The following is a 20,067-nucleotide window of genomic DNA, read 5'->3' as shown; positions in this document are numbered from 1 at the left end:
TAATACTATGTTACAGGCTCGTAAAACTGTATCTAGGAAGATATATTATCGAGTCTGGAAGATTTTCATTTCTTGGTGTTTTTCTCATCATTTTTCTTGGCATTCTTTTAGAATTCCTAGAATTTTACAGTTTTCTTCAGGATGGTTTGGATAAGGTTTGTCTGCAAGTTTGAAAGGTCAAATCTCTGCTCTTTCTGTTCTTTTTCACAGAAAGATTGCTAGTCTTCCTGATATTCATTGTTTTGTACAAGCTTTGGCTTGTATAAAACCTGTTATTAAGTCAATCTCTCCTCCTTGGAGTCTGAATTTGGTTCTGGGGGCTCTTCAAGCTCCTCCGTTTGATCCTATGCATTCGCTGGACATTAAATTACTTTCTTGGAAAGTTTTGTTTCTTTTGACCATCTCTTCTGCTAGAAGAGTTTCTGAATTATCTGCTCTTTCTTGTGAGTCTCCTTTCCTGATTTTTCATCAGGATAAGGCGGTGTTGCGAACTTCTTTTAAATTTTTACCTAAGGTTGTGAATTCTAACAACATTAGTAGAGAAATTGTGGTTCCTTCATTGTGTCCTAATCCTAAAAATTCTAAGGAAAACTCGTTGCATTCTTTGGATGAAGTTAGAGCTTTGAAATATTATGTTGAAGCTACTAAGGATTTCCGAAAGACTTCTAGTCTATTTGTTATCTTTTCCGGTTCTAGGAAAGGTCAGAAGGCTTCTGCCATTTCTTTGGCGTCTTGGTTAAAATCTTTGTTTCATCATGCCTATGCCGAGTCGGGTAAAACTCCGCCTCAAAGGATTACAGCTCATTCTACTAGGTCAGTTTCTACTTCCTGGGCGTATAGGAATGAAGCTTCAGTTGATCAGATTTGCAAAGCAGCCACTTGGTCTTCTTTGCATACTTTTACTAAATTCTACCATTTTGATGTGTTTTCTTCTTCTGAAGCAGTTTTTGGTAGAAAAGTACTTCAGGCAGCTGTTTCAGTTTGATTCTTCTGCTTATAATTTCAGTTTTTTTCATTATAAGATTTAAACTTTATTTTGGGTGTGGATTATTTTCAGCGGAATTGGCTGTCTTTATTTTATCCCTCCCTCTCTAGTGACTCTTGCGTGGAAGATCCACATCTTGGGTAGTCATTATCCCATACGTCACTAGCTCATGGACTCTTGCTAATTACATGAAAGAAAACATAATTTATGTAAGAACTTACCTGATAAATTCATTTCTTTCATATTAGCAAGAGTCCATGAGGGCCCACCCTTTTGTGGTGGTTATGATTTTTTTGTATAAAGCACAATTATTCCAATTCCTTATTTTTTATGCTTTCGCACTTTTTTCTTATCACCCCACTTCTTGGCTATACGTTAAACTGATTTGTGGGTGTGGTGAGGGGTGTATTTATAGGCATTTTGAGGTTTGGGATACTTTGCCCCTCCTGGTAGGAATGTATATCCCATACGTCACTAGCTCATGGACTCTTGCTAATATGAAAGAAATGAATTTATCAGGTAAGTTCTTACATAAATTATGTTTTCCAGTTGGATAGTGCAAGCTATCTCAAAGGCTTACAAACATAAGAATGAACCCGTTCCAAATGGGCTCAGGGCTTATTTCACAAGGGTAGTAGCAACGTCATGGGCTAGGGAGGCTAATGCCACCCCATCCGAGATTTTTGGTTTGAAAGATGCCTCACACTTTTTTGTTGCATTATAAACGGGGTGTTAAACAATCTGCTAGATTTGGAAAGAAAATGCTTTCTTCTGTTGTAACATGAATAAAATTATTTCCTTATTTTTGCATTATCTTTGTATTCGCACCCATTTATCTTTGTCTACTGCTTTTCAGTCTTCTCACCTCGGAAGTATCACCCTAGTAAGAGCCAAGACATTTAGAAATGAACACCCAAATATAAGAAATTTCTATATCTTGGCTCATATGTTTGGGTAATACTTACCAGGTTCCCTCCCTGGTTTGAGTGTCCACCTCATCTGGTTGTACATCTCAAGGAGTAGAAGGGTTAAGTGAAAGAGAGGTTACCTTTAAACAAGTAATTGGGGGAGTAGTCAGTACTGCCCAAGCCCTCAGAGAGGGGGGTTCTCACTTGGTGCCTATTTCCCAAGGGTATGAGCCAAGATGTAGACATTTCTTATGTTTGGATGTTCAGTTCTAATTTTTCTCCTTGGTTTTGTGACTGATAAACTCTTGAATGAGATTATATCTAATTCAAATTCAGCCCATTTGAAAGGTACCAGCTGTAATATTTTTGCTATTTTCAGATTCCTGACCAAGCACGGGTGGCACCAACTAACACAGATCCGAAGACCAAGTTCTTCCAACTGATTCAGGTATGATTAAATAATACTGTGCTTTACTAAATGAGTGCATGCCCAGATAGTGCAGTGCGGCTGTGTGCTTAGCTAGTGGACTACAGCTAAGACTGACAGCCGGTAGTACACCTTATATTGTTAGCCAGGAGAGATAGACAGGTTGTTCTACTATTTGGGTATCTTAAAATTTACGTTGTTTTTTTACCCTGTATCTGGCTTTAAGTGTGCTGCTATTGCGCTTTACGATATCACACCTTTGCCTCTGTGCCCTTTATACAGTTACAGCCCCTCTCTCTGGCTCCTTATAAAGCAGTTTCATACCCCACTATCTGTCTTTCAGAGTCGGGACATTGATGTTTTCAGTTACAAGCCCACACCGCTGACATCTAAGACCTTGGAGAAACTGAGCCATGTGCTGGATTACAGGTGTATGGTGTCTGGCAGTGAGCAGAAGTTTCTCTTGGGATTAGGGGTAAGTGTCATCTTTGTTTGCAGACTATAAGGTAGATCCCTGCAAGCCTGTCCTTTTATACCTTTGCTCCAATGTGACGTCCCTTCCATTCCAATGTCCTTCCACACCTGAGATGCCTTGTGTTTTACCCTCAATAAACTCTGTATCAAACCACAAAGCTGCTTCCTCAGCTCTGTTATTAAGGGACAGTTAATTGAGTTTGGGGACTGACTTTCTGCAAAGAGCAATCGCTCTAGTACTTGATTATAGCTGTGTCTTTAGGTCAGCTACAAATTAAGCTCTCACACATCTGGCTGTATATAAAGGCCTTCACCTATGGTTGGCTGCCTTGCATTTTTGTGGTGCCGTAGTACCCAGATAAATGACAGCCCCTCTATAATTTGCCACGTTACTAAGGTTTTGAAATGTAGATCAGTACTGACACTGATACCACCACTGATCGTGCTGTAACCAGACTGGATGTATTGCTATTCTTTTTATTCTATGTTTTACAGAGGTCTCAGATATATACTTGGGGTGGGCGACCCAATGATCGCTGGACTAAACTTGACCTGAAAACAGAACTGCCCAGGGACACTCTACTGTCTGTGGAGATCGTCAACGAATTAAAAGGAGAGGTGAGAAATAGGTTTTTTGCTTCTGTTTGGTTTAATTTACCATTCAACTGAAGGACGTGATCATGATAATAATATACTGATTTGGCCTTAGTATAACATATAAATTATAGTCTAGTACAAATTAAACTTTCATGATTCAGATAGAGCAGCAATTTTAAGTAACTTTCTAATTTACTTCTGTTAGCAACTTTTCTTCATTCTCTTGGTATTAAAGCAGGAATGTAAGCTTACGAGCCAGCACATTTTTGGTTCAGAACCTGGGTAGCACTTCTTATTACTCATGGGGAATTGTTTTTATATAAAAACCTCCTTCATTACTCTGTCCTAAGGAATATCTTTCACGGATATCAACGCTGCATAATATAGAATAGAACTTCTTTGTTAGCGGTCTGGTCATATAAAATACATTCTCTCAATAAATGCACCTTACAATTAGCCCCTGGTGCCCTGGATTAGAGTCCCAAGACACCCATGGGTGCCCTCCACTTCCCCCTGCCGGCCGCTACCAGCCGCAACTAAATTGTAGCTTGGTGAGGTTGGATTCCTTTTAGGCCTCGATGCTGTGTACAACAAATCCAGTTTATTGTGTTATGCGTGTGTGTATGTGTGTGTGTATGTGTATGTATGAATATATATATATATACACACAGTATCTCACAAAAGTGAGTACACCCCTCACATTTTTGTAAATATTTTATTATATCTTTAATTGTGACAACACTGAAGAAATGACACTTTGCTACAATGTAAAGTAGTGAGTGTACAGCCTGTATAACAGTGAAAATTTGCTGTCCCATTTAAAATAACTCAGCACACAGCCATTAATGTCTAAACCGTTGGCAACAAAGGTGAGTACACCCCTAAGTGGAAATGTTCAAATTGGGCCTAAAGTGTCAATATTTTGTGTGGCCACCATTATTTTCCAGCACTGCCTTAACCCTCTTGGGCGTGGAGTTCACCAGAGCTTCACAGGTTGCCACTGGAGCCCTCTTCCAGTCCTCCATGACGACATCACAGAGCTGGGGGATGTTAGAGGCCTTGCGCTCCCCCACCTTTTGTTTGAGGATGCCCCACAGAGACTCAATAGGGTTTAGGTCTGGAGACATGCTTGGCCAGTCCATCACCTTTACCCTCAGGTTCTTTAGCAAGGCAGTGGTAGACTTGGAGGTGTGTTTGGGGTCGTTATCAAGTTGGAATACTGCCCTGAGGCCCAGTCTCCAAAGGGAGGGGATCATGCTCTGCTTCAGTATGTCACAGTGCATGTTGGCATTCATGGTTCCCTCAATGAACTGTAGCTCCCCAGTGCCGGCAGCACTTATGTAGGCCCAGACCATGACACTCCCACTACCATGCTTGACTGTAGGCAAGACACACTTGTTTTTGTACGCCTCACCTGGTTGCCACCACACGCTTGACACCATCTGAACCAAATAAGTTTATCTTGGTCTCATCGGACCACAGGACATGGTTACAGTAATCCATGTCCTTAGTCTGCTTGTCTTCAGCAAACTGTTTGTGGACTTTCTTGTGCATCATCTTTAGAAGAGCCTTCCTTCTGGGATGACAGCCATGCAGACCAATTTGATGCAGTGTGCGGCTTATGGTCTGAGCACTGATAGGCTGACCCCCCACCTCTTCAACCTCTGCAGCAATGCTGGCAGCACTCATACGTCTATTTCCAAAAGACAACCTCTGGATATGATGCTGAGCACGTGCACTCAACTTCTTTCTTCGACCATGACGAGGCCTGTTCTGAGTGGAACCTGTCCTGTGAAACCGCTGTATAGTCTTTCCCACCGTGCTGCAGCTCAGTTTCAGGGTCTTGGCAATCTTCTTATAGCCTAGGCCATCTTTATGTAGAGCAACAATTCTTTTTTTTAGATCCTCAGAGAGTTCTTTGCAATGAGGTGCCATGTTGAACTGCCAGTGACCAGTATGAGAGAGAGTGAGAGCGATAACACCAAATTTAACACACCTGCTCCCCATTCACACCTGAGACCTTGTAACACTTAACGAGTCACATGACACCAGGGAGGGAAAATGGCTAATTGGGCCCAATTTGGACATTTCCACTTAGGGATGTACTCACTTTTGGTTTAGACATTAATGGCTGTGTGTTGAGTTATTTTGAGGGGACAGCAAATTTACACTGTTATTCAGGCTGTACACTCACTACTTTACATTGTAGCAAAGTGTCATTTCTTCAGTGTTGTCACATGAAAAGATATAATAAATTATTTACAAAAATGTGTAACTACAAAATGTAGTTGTCTTTTTATTGAATGGTACTAGTTGTACCTACTATCAATTCAACCTGTAAAAAATGAGGGAAGGCATCACATAAAATATATTCTTGACAACCTTAAGGACAAGTTTGAGAATATCAAAAATATGCCACAAAAGGAAAAAAATAGTCACAGATGTACCTATAAAACCATAGTGAGTACCCAAATGAACCCTCCAACATGTGCTATTACCTAACCCAGCAATAATTCATACAAATATTTAAAAAAGATTAAAAAAATACAAGTGCTCCAAAGTTCATATTAAGAAATGTGTATCCCTCAAGCTTGATTAAATAATATCATTAACACTGGGCAGTGTATATTGAAGATGGAATATTTATACTGGGTCCAGCAGAATACCCTTACTGTTTTCTGTCAATAAACACACAGACACAGTTTTCTTATTTAACCCCTTAATGACCACAGCACTTTTCCATTTTCTGACCGTTTGGGACCAAGGCTATTTTTACATTTCTGTGGTGTTTGTGTTTAGCTGTAATTTTCCTCTTACTCATTTACTGTACCCACACATATTATATACCGTTTTTCTCGCCATTAAATGGACTTTCTAAAGATACCATTATTTTCATCATATCTTATAATTTACTATAAAAAAAATATAAAATATGAGGACAAAATGGAAAAAAACACACTTTTTCTTTGACCCCCAAAACCTGTTACACATCTACAACCACCAAAAAACACCCATGCTAAATAGTTTCCAAATTTTGTCCTGAGTTTAGAAATACCCAATGTTTACATGTTCTTTGCTTTTTTTTGCAAGTTATAGGGCAATAAATACAAGAAGCACTTTGCTATTTCCAAACCACTTTTTTTCAAACTTAGCGCTAGTTACATTGGAACACTGATATCTTCCAGGAATCCCTGAATATCCCTTGACATGTATATAATTTTTTTTAGAAGACATCCCAAAGTATTGATCTAGGCCCATTTTGGTATATTTCATGCCACCATTTCACCGCCAAATGCGATCAAATAAAAAAAATTGTTCACTTTTTCACACATTTTGTTACAAACTTTAGGTTTCTCACTGAATTTATTTACAAACGGCTCGTGCAATTATGACACAAATGGTTGTAAATGCTTCTCTGGAATCCCTTTTTTCATAAATAGCAGACATATATGGATTTGGTGTTGCTTTTTGGTAATTAGAAGGCCGCTAAATGCCACTGCGCACCACACGTGTATTATGCCCAGCAATGAAGGGGTTAATTAGGGAGCATGTAGGGAGCTTGTAGGGTTAATTTTAGCTTTATTGTAGTGTAGTAGACAACCCTAAGTATTGATCTAGGCCCATTTTGGTATATTTCATGCCACCATTTCAACGCCAAATGCGATTAAATTAAAAAAAAAGTAAAATTTTTCACAATTTTAGGTTTCTCACTGAAATCATTTACAAACAGCTTGTGCAATTATGGCACAAATGGTTGTAAATGCTTCTCTGGGATCCCCTTTGTTGAGAAATAGCAGACATACATGGCTTTGGCGTTGCTTTTTGGTAATTAGAAGGCCGCTAAATGCCGCTGCGCATCACATGTGTATTATGGCTAGCAGTGAAGGGGTTAATTAGGTAGCATGTAGGGAGCTTGCAGGGTTAATTTTAGCTTTAGTGTAGAGATCAGCCTCCCACCTGACACATTACACCCCCTGATCCCTCCCAAACAGCTCTCTTCCCTCCCCCACCCCACAATTGTCCCCGCCATGTTAAGTACTGGCAGAAAGTCTGCCAGTACTAAAAAAAAAAGCTATCCTTGATAAAAAATAAATAAAAAAAAAAGGCATATTTACATATGCTGCTCTGGAGGATCCCCCCTTAGCCACCAACCTCCCTGATACCCCCCGAACAGCTCTTTACCCATCCCCCTCTAACTTATTAGTAGCCATCTTTGGTACTGGCAGCTGTCTGCCAGTACCCAGTTTATAGTAAAATATGTTTTTATTATTTTTTTTTAAATGATTTTCTGTAGTGTAGCTTGCCCCCCCCAAAAGACCAACCCACCACCCCTCCCAGATCTCTTAGATCGACATATATGTAAATATATTTGGCAATCACTGCCACTTTTCTCCCATCACTTTTCTGTAGTGTAGCGGTTCCCACCCGCTTCCTACCCCCGCGCGCGCACCCTCGCGCACGCGCGCGCACCCGGCGTTCCCGCCCACGATCCCGCCTCCCTCCACATGATACGGCCCATCGATGGCCGCCCACCCGCCTCCCAGACTGGCTCCCACCCACCAACGAAACCGGCCATCGATGTCCGGTACAGAGAGGGCCACAGAGTGGCTCTCTCTGCATCGGATGGCCAAGGGGGGTTATTGCAGGATGCCTCGATGTTGAGGCATCACTGCAATAACCGGAAAGCAGCTGGAAGCGAGCAGGATCGCTTCCAGCTGCTTTCCAGACCAAGGACGTACGCCACACGTCCTCGGTCATTAACTGTATTTTTTTTGAGGACGTGTGGCGTACGTCCTTGGTCGTTAAGGGGTTAAAATGTTGAATCATTTCAGATACCCCCAGAGGAAGAAATCACACACTGTGAGGTCAGGTGAGCACGCTGGCCAGGCAACATCCCCACAGAGAGAAATCAGGTGCCAAGGGAACATCTGATATTCCTAATGTAAGGGCATGCTTCACAGCTGACCAGCGTGGAGACTGCACAAATGTTTGTCTGACAGCTTCAATATTCTGAGGTGTCCTGACCGCATGCACTCTGCCTGAGGTTGTTTTTTTAATGTAGATCCTGTTTGGCGGAATTTTTTTACCCACAGCATCATTGTGTTCCTGCTTGTAACATTTCCATTTTGATCAATCTTGAAAGGGGTTTGGGAAAGACGCTGTGTTTTAATCACAGAGTCATTATGCCTGAAAAAAGCTTTCTATCATGAAAGCGCGGTGCTCACTGGTCCACAACATGCTCGCAACGCAAATGCTATAGACAGTATAAAATATTAAAATTACCAGCACTGCCCTACACCAATAGCGCGGAATGATCTGACGTCCCCAAATCATCAGGTTATTCTGCTGAACCCTGCATATAGCTACGGTAAAAAACACAGGATGTCCCCTTACTTAACACTGTGCTGATGGAACCAATACTAGGTAGGCCAGGTCGGCTCAACCTTAGGTAATACTGCAGATAGTAGATTTTATCAGCATAGCATATCGAGCAATTACTAAGGGAGGCCTTAGTATATTATTACTCACAACCTCTTATTTAATAACCTGATGAGCACACAGCTGATCTACCGTCTCCACCTCATGTGGATCCCCTCATAGGTGTATGAAGAAAGCCCCATACAAAACAACCTTCTCATATACCAGCTCCTTCCACGGCTATGTATAGTGACACACACCCAAAGGTATAGACACACATTTCGCCCCTCACCCTTTGAAAGGTCAGAAGGCTTCTTCCGGATGTGTATCATCTTTCTTACTTAGGCTTTGTGAATGGCATTTTTTGAGCACATACTTTTTTTGAGGCATTCTCAAACTTGTCCCTAATGTTGTCAAAAATAAAAAATAAAAAAAAAATATATATAATAGTATATTCATAGCCAAATATGTAGATACACTACTTGACAATATTTTTTAAGCAGGTGCTAAAAATTGCTGTAATGTAAGAATGCTTTCAAAAATAGAAATTTTAATAGTTTTTGTTTTTTTAATTAACAAAATGCAAAAGGAGTAAATAGAGGAAAAACTGTATCAACAAGGTCTCTCTCAGCCAGATGTGCTGTCCAAGCTCTTCTGAAGAAGCACAAAGAAATGGCAACTAAGTGGACCATAGAAACAGTGGCCGGCCAAGGAAACTTAGTGTAGGAGATGAAAGAAACATCATTCTTCCATTTGCAATGGGTAGATGTCCAACAGTGCCCTCAGTTTAGAATTGGTAGGAACCAGTGGGGCCCTGGTATACCCATGATAGTTGCGGATATCGTATCTCTGTACACGGTCATTCCCCACACCATGGGTATCTCAGCAGTTAAATACTTTTTAAACAAATTCACCAGTTACACCACTGATATTGTCACTTTCATTTGTGCTGCGTTGGAATTTCTTCTTACACACAATTTTTTTCTTTTTGATTAAGTATTTTTTTTTGCAATGCTGCAGTACGGCTAGGGGTGCAAAATATGCACCATCATTCGCAAACCTATACGTAGGTCCGTGGGAACTTAACTATGTCTATGACATTTGTAATCCATTCGCCCCGATACTCTCCTTTACAAGAGATTTATCGATGATGTGATTTTAATAGTCCGTGGACCGCTTAATAATGACATTTTTGAAAAATTCATGACATACATTAATAACAATGATATGAGATTAAAATTTGTAGGCCTTTACAATAGTTCAAAGGTGGACTTCCTTGATGTGACGTTGGAGGGTGACGTGGAGGACAAGAGAATTATATCTTGCACATTTAGGAAACCAAGCGCTGGTAACACTATACTTCACGCTGGGTCTTGTCATCCATGCCACCTTATCCGAGCCATACCAAGGGGACAGTTCATTAGGTTAAGGAGAAACACCAGGGACATTAAGATGTACATGGAACAATCTTCTGATTTGTGCAAGAGACTGGAAGTTAGGGGGTACGACCCCAAAATACTACAGTCAGTTCGAACGGAAATAGGTCACTCACATGAACCAACACGCCCCCATATACAGAAGAGAAAGGGGGTTCAGCAAGGAGACATACTGTTCTCTACAGAATACACCTACCAAGGGGACAGTTCATTAGGTTAAGGAGAAACACCAGGGACATTAAGATGTACATGGAACAATCTTCTGATTTGTCAAGAGACTGGAAGTTAGGGGGTATGACCCCAAAATACTATAGTCAGTTCGAACGGAAATAGGTCACTCACATGAACCAACACGCCCCCATATACAGACAAGAAAGGGGGTTCAGCAAGGAGACATACGGTTCTCTACAGAATACACCAGGCAGTACCCAGAAATTATACGAATTTTAAAGAATAATTTGTCTATACTATCTGGTGATGATGTGTTAAGGGAGGTAATAGAACGGTGTAGGTTTGTCTCCAAAAAACCTATTACATTAGCTAATAAATTGGCAACTAGTTTGGTGAGACGGACAAGAACAAATAGATCTTGGTTGAAAGCAAAGGGCAATTATAAATGTGGGAGTAGGGGTTGCCTTACCTGTGACATGTTAGATACAAGGAAAGAATTTAACTCAACGATTGACAATTGTACATATGAAATAGACTTTTATGCAAACTGCAGAACTACCTATGTTGTATATCTGTTGGAGTCCTTGTTTCGCCATTGCCAGTACGTAGGTAAAATGACTAGGCAAATGGGTACGAGAGCACGTGAGCACTTTAATGATGTGAAGAATTATAATAAGGATTCAACTGTTGTTCAGCACTTCAACAGTGTACATTTTACCAACATAGGTAATTTCTCCATTAGAGCCATTGATCTAGCCAGGATGCCAATTAGAGGGGGAAATAAGTCCAGAATTTTAGAGAATAAAGAATTGTTCTGGATTTTTAAATTAAAGACAAGGACCCCTCTTGGTCTCCTCAAGGAATGGGACATCAGCTATTTTGTCTAGGAGGTTAATTAATTAAACCCTGAGTCTTTGGAAAGGTCTGGCATATCATTTAGGCAACTTGAACTAATACTTTAACTTGAATAAATTGTGTGGGGCTTGTTACGTAAGTGTATGTGTTTTCACACTAACTTTATGCATTAAGAAGACTGCATTATTAAGTTTAAGCAGCTAATGTAGAGTGAGCTTCCTTATTTTTATTTCCATAGTTATTTTTATTTTCATAGTTATCTTTGTATTTATTTTTGTAATAATATGAAAAAAAATAAATCTAATTAAATTTATGAGAATAGGGACAGTCCTAGGTGATGATTTGTTTTAGATGTATTATTTAGCTTAAATGAACTAAGGAGTATGAAGCAGAGACATAAATAACGAACCCAGTGCATGTACATATATCACATTAGATTCCTATGTTTAGCATCAGATTATGAACTATTTTGTATATACTGCAGTATATTTGTATCAATGTTTGTTTTTAAATTAAATGTTTGTACAGGCAAATATGAGGGCGACTATTAGCCCTATTTAAAGATGGATGTTGTGTAAGGCAAATTAAGTCTTTGATGAAGCGTCACTAGAGGGCGCGAAACGCGTCAGACTTGTCAGTCCTGTCCATGTCTATCTGGGTCACTATATGTAAATAAACGTGGAAGTTATTTTGGACCTGTTTGTGCAGCCGGTGCCTTTCTTTCTTCAATTATACCCATCTACTGTCTGGAGAAGTCTGGTCAGAAGTGGTCTTCATGGTTATGGCCGGTTTCCGATGGGAGGGGCGTGAAGGAAGCAGCCACGCTCTGGTGCTCGAGAGACAAAGAGCAATTATTTCCATTACCCCACAAACGAGTACCCCTATTGCCAAGGATACTATACCTGGCCAGGGAAGGTAAAATCACAGGAAGCGTTGGACGGAAACCAGCAAGCCATCCAAAGGCCGGAGGGCACTGGCCCTAGCATATACGGCTTCAGTTAGCTGAGCGGTGAGCAACGCGCTACGTCAGAAGTAGAAGTCGGATACGACCCAAGCTTGAGCGACAGCCTGAGAACAGAAACAGAGGGTTTCCTACTACGGCCGAGTATTTCTGTAAGTCCGACTTACCCTCCACTTAGAGCCGAGTGGGAGGTGTCACGTTTGGAGCTGGGTAAGGGAGGGTGACGGTGAAGTGGCCCAGAACAGCGGCTGGCGGCTGTAGAGCAACAGAGAAAATCGGCAAGTATCCCACACGAAAATGTCATTATTGTATATGCTGGTGTTGGAAGATTTTAAAAGACTTTCCTTTTTTTGTGCTTTGTTTATTTGCTGGGGGATTAGCAGAAGCCCCAGTGAACTGTATCACTAAGCAAATACTGGCTATCTTTTGAGAAAGACTCTCATCATAGAAAATACATTCTACACCTACAAGGAGAAGTGATAAAAGATTCGTTTTTAGTTTGCCTCAAATTAAAGAGCAAATCGATGTAATGCTGTATGGAACAACACCTGTGCAATCCACCAGGGCTGTTAATAGTATTATAACAGGGCAGGATGTTAAAGGTGTAAAAAGTTGTGGACTACATTACTATTCTCCACTTTTAAGCCGAGAGTTGTTGACCCAGTGCGTGGTTACTACAGCATCACTAATCTAAAGGCTGGGAGTTGTGGAAATAAGACGGCTATTGGAAGGTGTATGGTAGTTGTGAGACTCACTAGTTTCAGCCGGTTTAATCCATAGATTGTGGGTTAAGCCCTTTTCTTCTGTTAAGTGTGATCAGTCCACGGGTCATCATTACTTCTGGGATATTACTCCTCCCCAACAGGAAGTGCAAGAGGATTCACCCAGCAGAGCTGCATATAGCTCCTCCCCTCTACGTCACTCCCAGTCATTCTCTTGCACCCAACGACTAGATAGGATGTGTGAGAGGACTATGGTGATTATACTTAGTTTTTATCTTCAATCAAGAGTTTGTTATTTTAAAATAGCACCGGAGTGTGTTATTATCTCTCTGGCAGAGTTTGAAGAAGAATCTACCAGAGTTTTTGTTATGATTTTAGCCGGAGTAGTTAAGATCATATTGCTGTTTCTCGGCCATCTGAGGAGAGGTAAACTTCAGATCAGGGGACAGCGGGCAGATGAATCTGCATAGAGGTATGTAGCAGTTTTTATTTTCTGATAATGGAATTGATGAGAAAATCCTGCCATACCGATATAATGTCATGTATGTATACTTTACACTTCAGTATTCTGGGGAATGGTACTTCACTAGAATTACACTGTAAGAAATACATAAAGCTGTTTAATAACTAGAGATTATGTTTAACGTTTTTGCTGGAATGTAAAATCGTTTTCATTTACTGAGGTACTGAGTGAATAAATGTTTGGGCACTATTTTTCCACTTGGCAGTTGCTTAATCTGTTTTCTGACAGTTTCTGTTCTCCCTCACTGCTGTGTGTGAGGGGGAGGGGCCGTTTTTTGGCGCTTTTACTACGCATCAAATATTTCAGTCAGCAACTCATTGTATTCCCTGCATGATCCGGTTCATCTCTACAGAGCTCAGGGGTCTTCAAAACTTATTTTGAGGGAGGTAATTTCTCTCAGCAGAGCTGTGAGAATTGTAGTTTGACTGAGATAAAAAACGTTTATTCTGTAATTTGTTTCCTGCTTTCAGAATTTGTTATCTTTGCTAATGGGATTAAACCTTTGCTAAAGTTGGGTTGTTTACAAGGATTGAGGCTATAACTGTTTCAATTTATTAATTTTCAACTGTCATAGATCTTCTGTGCTTCTTAAAGGCACAGTACGTTTTAATATTATTCTAATTGAATTGTATTTCCAAGTTGCAAGTTTATTTGCTAGTGTGTTAAACATGTCTGATTCAGAGGATGATGAAGATTTACCTGACAGAGGACAGGCTAACAAGACTTCAAAGTGCTTGCCGCACCCTTCATTCCATTCAACACCCGTCAGTGGCTCAATGCATGGAGGTAATCGGCTTAATGGTAGCGGCAATGGACATAGTACCCTTTGCACGCTTACACCTCAGACCACTGCAACTGTGCATGCTAAGTCAGTGGAATGGGGATTACTCAGACTTATCCCCTTCTCTGAATCTGGATCAAGAGACCAGAAATTCTCTTCTATGGTGGCTTTCTCGGCCACATCTGTCCAGGGGGATGCCATTCAGCAGACCAGACTGGACAATTGTAACAACAGACGCCAGCCTTCTAGGTTGGGGTGCCGTCTGGAATTCTCTGAAGGCTCAGGGACAATGGAGTCAGGAGGAGAGTCTCCTGCCAATAAACATTCTGGAATTGAGAGCAGTTCTCAATGCCCTCCTGGCTTGGCCCCAGTTGACAACTCGGGGGTTCATCAGGTTTCAGTCGGACAACATCACGACTGTAGCTTACATCAACCATCAGGGAGGGACAAGAAGCTCCCTAGCTATGATGGAAGTATCAAAGATAATTCTCTGGGCAGAGTCTCACTCTTGCCACCTGTCAGCAATCCACATCCCGGGAGTGGAGAACTGGGAGGCGGATTTCTTAAGTCGTCAGACTTTTCATCCGGGGGAGTGGGAACTTCATCCGGAGGTCTTTGCCCAAATACTGCGACGTTGGGGCAAACCAGAGATAGATCTCATGGCGTCTCGACAGAACGCCAAGCTTCCTCGTTACGGGTCCAGATCCAGGGATCCAGGAGCAGTCCTGATAGATGCTCTGACAGCACCTTGGGACTTCAGGATGGCTTACGTGTTTCCACCCTTCCCGTTGCTTCCTCGATTGATTGCCAGAATCAAACAAGAGAGAGCATCAGTGATTCTAATAGCACCTGCGTGGCCACGCAGGACTTGGTATGCAGACCTGGTGGACATGTCATCCTGTCCACCTTGGTCTCTACCTCTGAAACAGGACCTTCTGATACAGGGTCCCTTCAAACATCAAAATCTAACTTCTCTGAAGCTGACTGCTTGGAAATTGAACGCTTGATTTTATCAAGACGTGGGTTTTCTGAGTCAGTTATTGATACCTTAATACAGGCTAGGAAACCTGTTACCAGAAAGATTTACCATAAGATATGGCGTAAATACCTATATTGGTGTGAATCCAAAGGTTACTCTTGGAGTAAGGTTAGGATTCCTAGGATATTATCTTTTCTACAAGAAGGTTTAGAAAAGGGTTTATCTGCTAGTTCATTAAAGGGACAGATCTCAGCTCTGTCCATTCTGTTACACAAACGTCTGTCAGAAGTTCCTGACGTCCAGGCTTTTTGTCAGGCTTTGGCCAGGATTAAACCTGTGTTTAAAACTGTTGCTCCACCATGGAGTTTAAACCTTGTTCTTAATGTTTTACAGGGCGTTCCGTTTGAACCCCTTCATTCCATTGATATAAAGTTGTTATCTTGGAAAGTTCTATTTTTAATGGCTATTTCCTCGGCTCGAAGAGTCTCTGAATTATCAGCCTTACATTGTGATTCTCCTTATTTGATTTTTCATTCGGATAAGGTAGTCCTGCGTACTAAACCTGGGTTCTTACCTAAGGTAGTTACTGACAGGAATATCAATCAAGAGATTGTTGTTCCTTCTTTATGCCCAAATCCTTCTTCAAAGAAGAAACGTCTACTGCACAACCTGGATGTAGTCCGTGCTCTAAAATTTTACTTACAGGCAACTAAGGAATTTCGACAAACGTCTTCTCTGTTTGTCATTTACTCTGGGCAGAGGAGAGGTCAAAAAGCTTCCGCTACCTCTCTTTCTTTTTGGCTTCGTAGCATAATTCGTTTAGCTTATGAGACTGCTGGACAGCAGCCTCCTGAAAGAATTACAGCTCATTCTACTAGAGCTGTGGCTTCCACTTGGGCCTTCAAGAATGAGGCCTCTGTTGAACAGATTTGCAAGGCTGCAACTTGGTCTTCGCTTCATACTTTTTCCAAATTTTACAAATTTGACACTTTTGCTTCATCGGAGGCTATTTTTGGGAGAAAGGTTCTTCAGGCAGTGGTTCCTTCTGTATAAAGAGCCTGCCTATCCCTCCCGTCATCCGTGTACTTTTGCTTTGGTATTGGTATCCCAGAAGTAATGATGACCCGTGGACTAATCACACTTAACAGAAGAAAACATAATTTATGCTTACCTGATAAATTCCTTTCTTCTGTAGTGTGATCAGTCCACGGCCCGCCCTGTTTTTAAGGCAGGTAAATATTTTTTAATTTATACTCCAGTCACCACTTCACCCTTGGCTTTTCCTTTCTCGTTGGTCCTTGGTCGAATGACTGGGAGTGACGTAGAGGGGAGGAGCTATATGCAGCTCTGCTGGGTGAATCCTCTTGCACTTCCTGTTGGGGAGGAGTAATATCCCAGAAGTAATGATGACCCGTGGACTGATCACACTACAGAAGAAAGGAATTTATCAGGTAAGCATAAATTATGTTTTTCTTTGACCCTCTCCTTGTGGATCAATCAAGCTATTGGTATCGTGAGTGCAAGAGTGAAGGGGAGAAAAAACCAGTGGGACATAACATACTGTATTGAGACAATATTTGTGTTTTGGACTATTGGTCAAAAGAAAAAAGAGGTCCTGTGTAAAAGCAAGACATACTCTTCTCTTTCATTGTAAACATATTGGTAGTCATCCTATACTATGTGCAAGTTGTATTTAAGAATGTTTAGTTTAGCAACTCTAATATACTAGAGGCAGATAGGATTGGTATAGGTTGACTAATTATAGGTCAGCTAAGTGGATAAGATAAGAGAGACAAAGCTTGTATACTTGCCCTTGGCTGTTTAAAAATCTAAGCGCATTGTATATTGGGGAATAATAATTATGCTTTTTTAACAGTAACTAATTGAATTTAGTCGATTGGGTAAACTGCAGCTGTTAAGATTAGGTAGTAGCTTTACAGGTAATAAGGGCCTGCATAAAACAGGCTAAGTCAGTGATATAAGAGTTTGAGGGTGAACTCAATACGTTGGTAAATAATTATTTAATATCAACTGTATAAAGGTTGTAGTGTTTAACACGTTGGTTTTTTTTGTTTGTTTTTTTTTAAAAAAATATACTTAGGTTAAAATGTTAGCACTGTTTAGCATCATATATGGATTGTATATGTTAAACCTGAGTTTGGTCTGGCGTCAGAAGCACTTTTAATTAGAGCTCTTTATATGCTCTTCTGATTATTTTGTATTTGTCACCTGTTGCACTAAGCACTTGTGTTTTTTTTTTGCTTAATACCACGTTTATATTTAACATAACATTAAGTGGAGAGTATTGACTCCACCTATATTAATTTTGTTTATAAGTCACACGCACTGTTTTCTCCAACATTGGTGTGTCCGGTCCACGGCGTCATCCATTACTTGTGGGAATATTCTCTTCCCCAACAGGAAATGGCAAAGAGCACAGCAAAAGCTGCCCATATAGCCCCTCCTCGGGCTCCGCCCCCCAGTCATTCTCTTTGCCGCTCTGAACAAGTAGCATCTCCATGGAGATGGTGAAGAGTATGTGGTGTTTAGTTGTAGTTTTTTATTCTTCTATCAAGAGTTTGTTATTTTAAAATAGTGCCGGTTTGTACAATTTACTCTAAAACAGAAAAGGATGAAGAGTTCTGTTTAAAAGAGGAGTATGAATTTAGCAGCAGTAACTAAAATCAATTGCTGTTCCCACGCAGGACTGTTGAGCCCAGAGAACTTCAGTTGGGGGGAACAGTTTGCAGACTTTTCTGCTCAAGGTATGACTAGTCCATTTTCTAACAAGACTGTGTAATGCTAGAAGACTGTCATTTTCCTTCTTTGGGATCGGTAAGCCATTTTCTTAGACTCTTAACAGAATGAAGGCTTATTATGGGCTATATACTGGTTGACACTCTTGTGGGCTAAATCGATTGATTTATTTAAGTTTTTTATGAGGTTTGAAGTGATTTTCAAAACTTTTAGTGTTTGGGAACGTTTTTAGGCGCCAGGCAGTCGTTTAGACACCTTCCCAGTCAGGAAGGGCCTTTCACTATAGTAGGCAGAGCCTCATTTTCGCGCCATAATTGCGCAGTTTCTTTTGGATGCAGTGCATGCAGCTTCATGTGACAGGGTCTGGTGGTCATTGAAAACGTTCCTGGAAGGCTTATTTTGGTATCGTATAACCCCCAAGGACAGGTAAAGTCGCAGCAAACGCTGTGGCTGGGACTGTAGTGGGGTTAAAATTGCTAATTGATAAAACAGCTCCGGTTTCCTCATTTAAGGGGTTACAAGCTTGAAAATTGGGGTGCAATACTTTAGAAGCATTAAGACAATAGGGTGAAATTTTGGTAAAGATTCGATATTTGCTTCATAGTTTTTCACACATTCAGAAATAAAGTGTGCTCTGTTTAACATTTAAAGAGACAGTAACGGTTTTGTTTAAAAACGTTTTTTTTGCATTATTAGCCTGTGTAAGCCTGTCTAACATGTCTGTACCTTCAGATAGAACATGTTCTGTATGTATGGAGGCCAAGGTGGTCCCCCCTTCAAATGTATGTGATAATTGTGCCATGGCGTCCAGACAAAGTAAGGACAGTACTGTCACATTTAAAAGGTTGCCCAAGATGATTCCTCAAATGAAGGTAGTGGGGATAGTTCTTCATCCTCTCCTTCTGTGTCAATACCAGTTATGCCCGCGCAGGCGACCCTTAGTACATCTAGCGCGCCAATGCTTGTTACTATGCAACAATTAACGGCAGTAATGGATAATTCCATAGCTAATATTTTATCCAAAATGCCAGCATTTCAAAGAAAGCGTGATTGCTCAGTTTTAAATACAGTGGAGCAAGAAGGCGCTGACGATAATTTATCTGTCATACCCTCACACCAGTCAGAAGTGGCAGTGAGGGAGGGTTTGTCGGAGGGAGAACTTTCTGATTCAGGAAGAATTTCTCAACAGGCAGAACCTGATGTTGTGACGTTTAAATTTAAGTTAGAGCATCTCCGCGCATCACTTAAGGAGGTACTAACTACGCTGGATGATTGTGACTCTTTGGTCATTCCAGAAAAATTGTGCAAGATGGACAAATTCCTAGAGGTCCCGGTGCACCCTGATGCCTTTCCGATACCTAAAAGGGTGGCCGACATAGTGACTAAGGAGTGGGAGAAGCCAGGCATACCTTTTGTCCCACCTCCTATATTTAAGAAATTGTTCCCCATGGTCGACCCAAGGAAGGACACATGGCAAACAGTCCCTAAGGTTGAGGGGGCAGTTTCTACGCTAGCCAAACGCACGACTATTCCCATTGAGGACAATTGTGCTTTCAAAGATCCTATGGATAAAAAATTGGAGGGTTTGCTTAAAAAGATTTTTGTTCAGCAAGGTTACCTCCTCCAACCAATTTCGTGCATTATTCCTGTCACTACGGCGGCGTGTTTCTGGTTCGATGAACTAGAAAAGTCGCTCAATAAGGAGACTCCATATGAGGAAGTCGTGGACAGAATTCACGCACTTAAGTTAGCTAATTCCTTTATTTTAGATGCCGCTTTGCAATTAGCGAGATTAGCGGCGAAAAATTCAGGGTTTGCTATTGTGGCGCACAGAGCGCTCTGGCTAAAGTCTTGGTCGGCGGATGTATCTTCCAAGACAAAATTGCTTAATATCCCTTTCAAAGGTAAGACCCTTTTTGGGCCAGAATTGAAAGAAATTATTTCAGACATCACTGGGGGGAAGGGCCATGCCCTGCCACAGGATAGGCCTTTCAAGGCTAAGAATAAGTCCAATTTTCGTTCCTTTCGTAATTTCAGGAACGGGCCGGCTTCTAACTCTGCAGCCTCTAGACA

At 41.1% G+C, this 20,067-nt stretch overlaps 1 protein-coding gene across 5 annotated transcripts in view; it reads left to right on the top strand.

Annotated features, from left to right (window-relative positions):
* Window positions 1-20,067, top strand: part of CMTR1 (cap methyltransferase 1) — a 392,012-nt gene that overhangs the window by 313,308 nt on the left and 58,637 nt on the right. For all 5 annotated transcript variants that reach the window (XM_053712701.1, XM_053712702.1, XM_053712699.1 and 2 more), the window contains 3 exons: window positions 2,273-2,341; window positions 2,664-2,795; window positions 3,290-3,412. In XM_053712701.1, the coding sequence (XP_053568676.1) occupies window positions 2,273-2,341; window positions 2,664-2,795; window positions 3,290-3,412 (324 nt within the window). The remainder of the gene's footprint in view (window positions 1-2,272; window positions 2,342-2,663; window positions 2,796-3,289; window positions 3,413-20,067) is intronic.

Source organism: Bombina bombina, chromosome 4 (assembly GCF_027579735.1).
Source record: "Bombina bombina isolate aBomBom1 chromosome 4, aBomBom1.pri, whole genome shotgun sequence".
In the NCBI taxonomy this organism is placed as follows: domain Eukaryota; kingdom Metazoa; phylum Chordata; class Amphibia; order Anura; family Bombinatoridae; genus Bombina; species Bombina bombina.
Note: the sequence above shows the minus strand (reverse complement) of the source record. Positions and strands in the feature narration are given on the sequence as shown.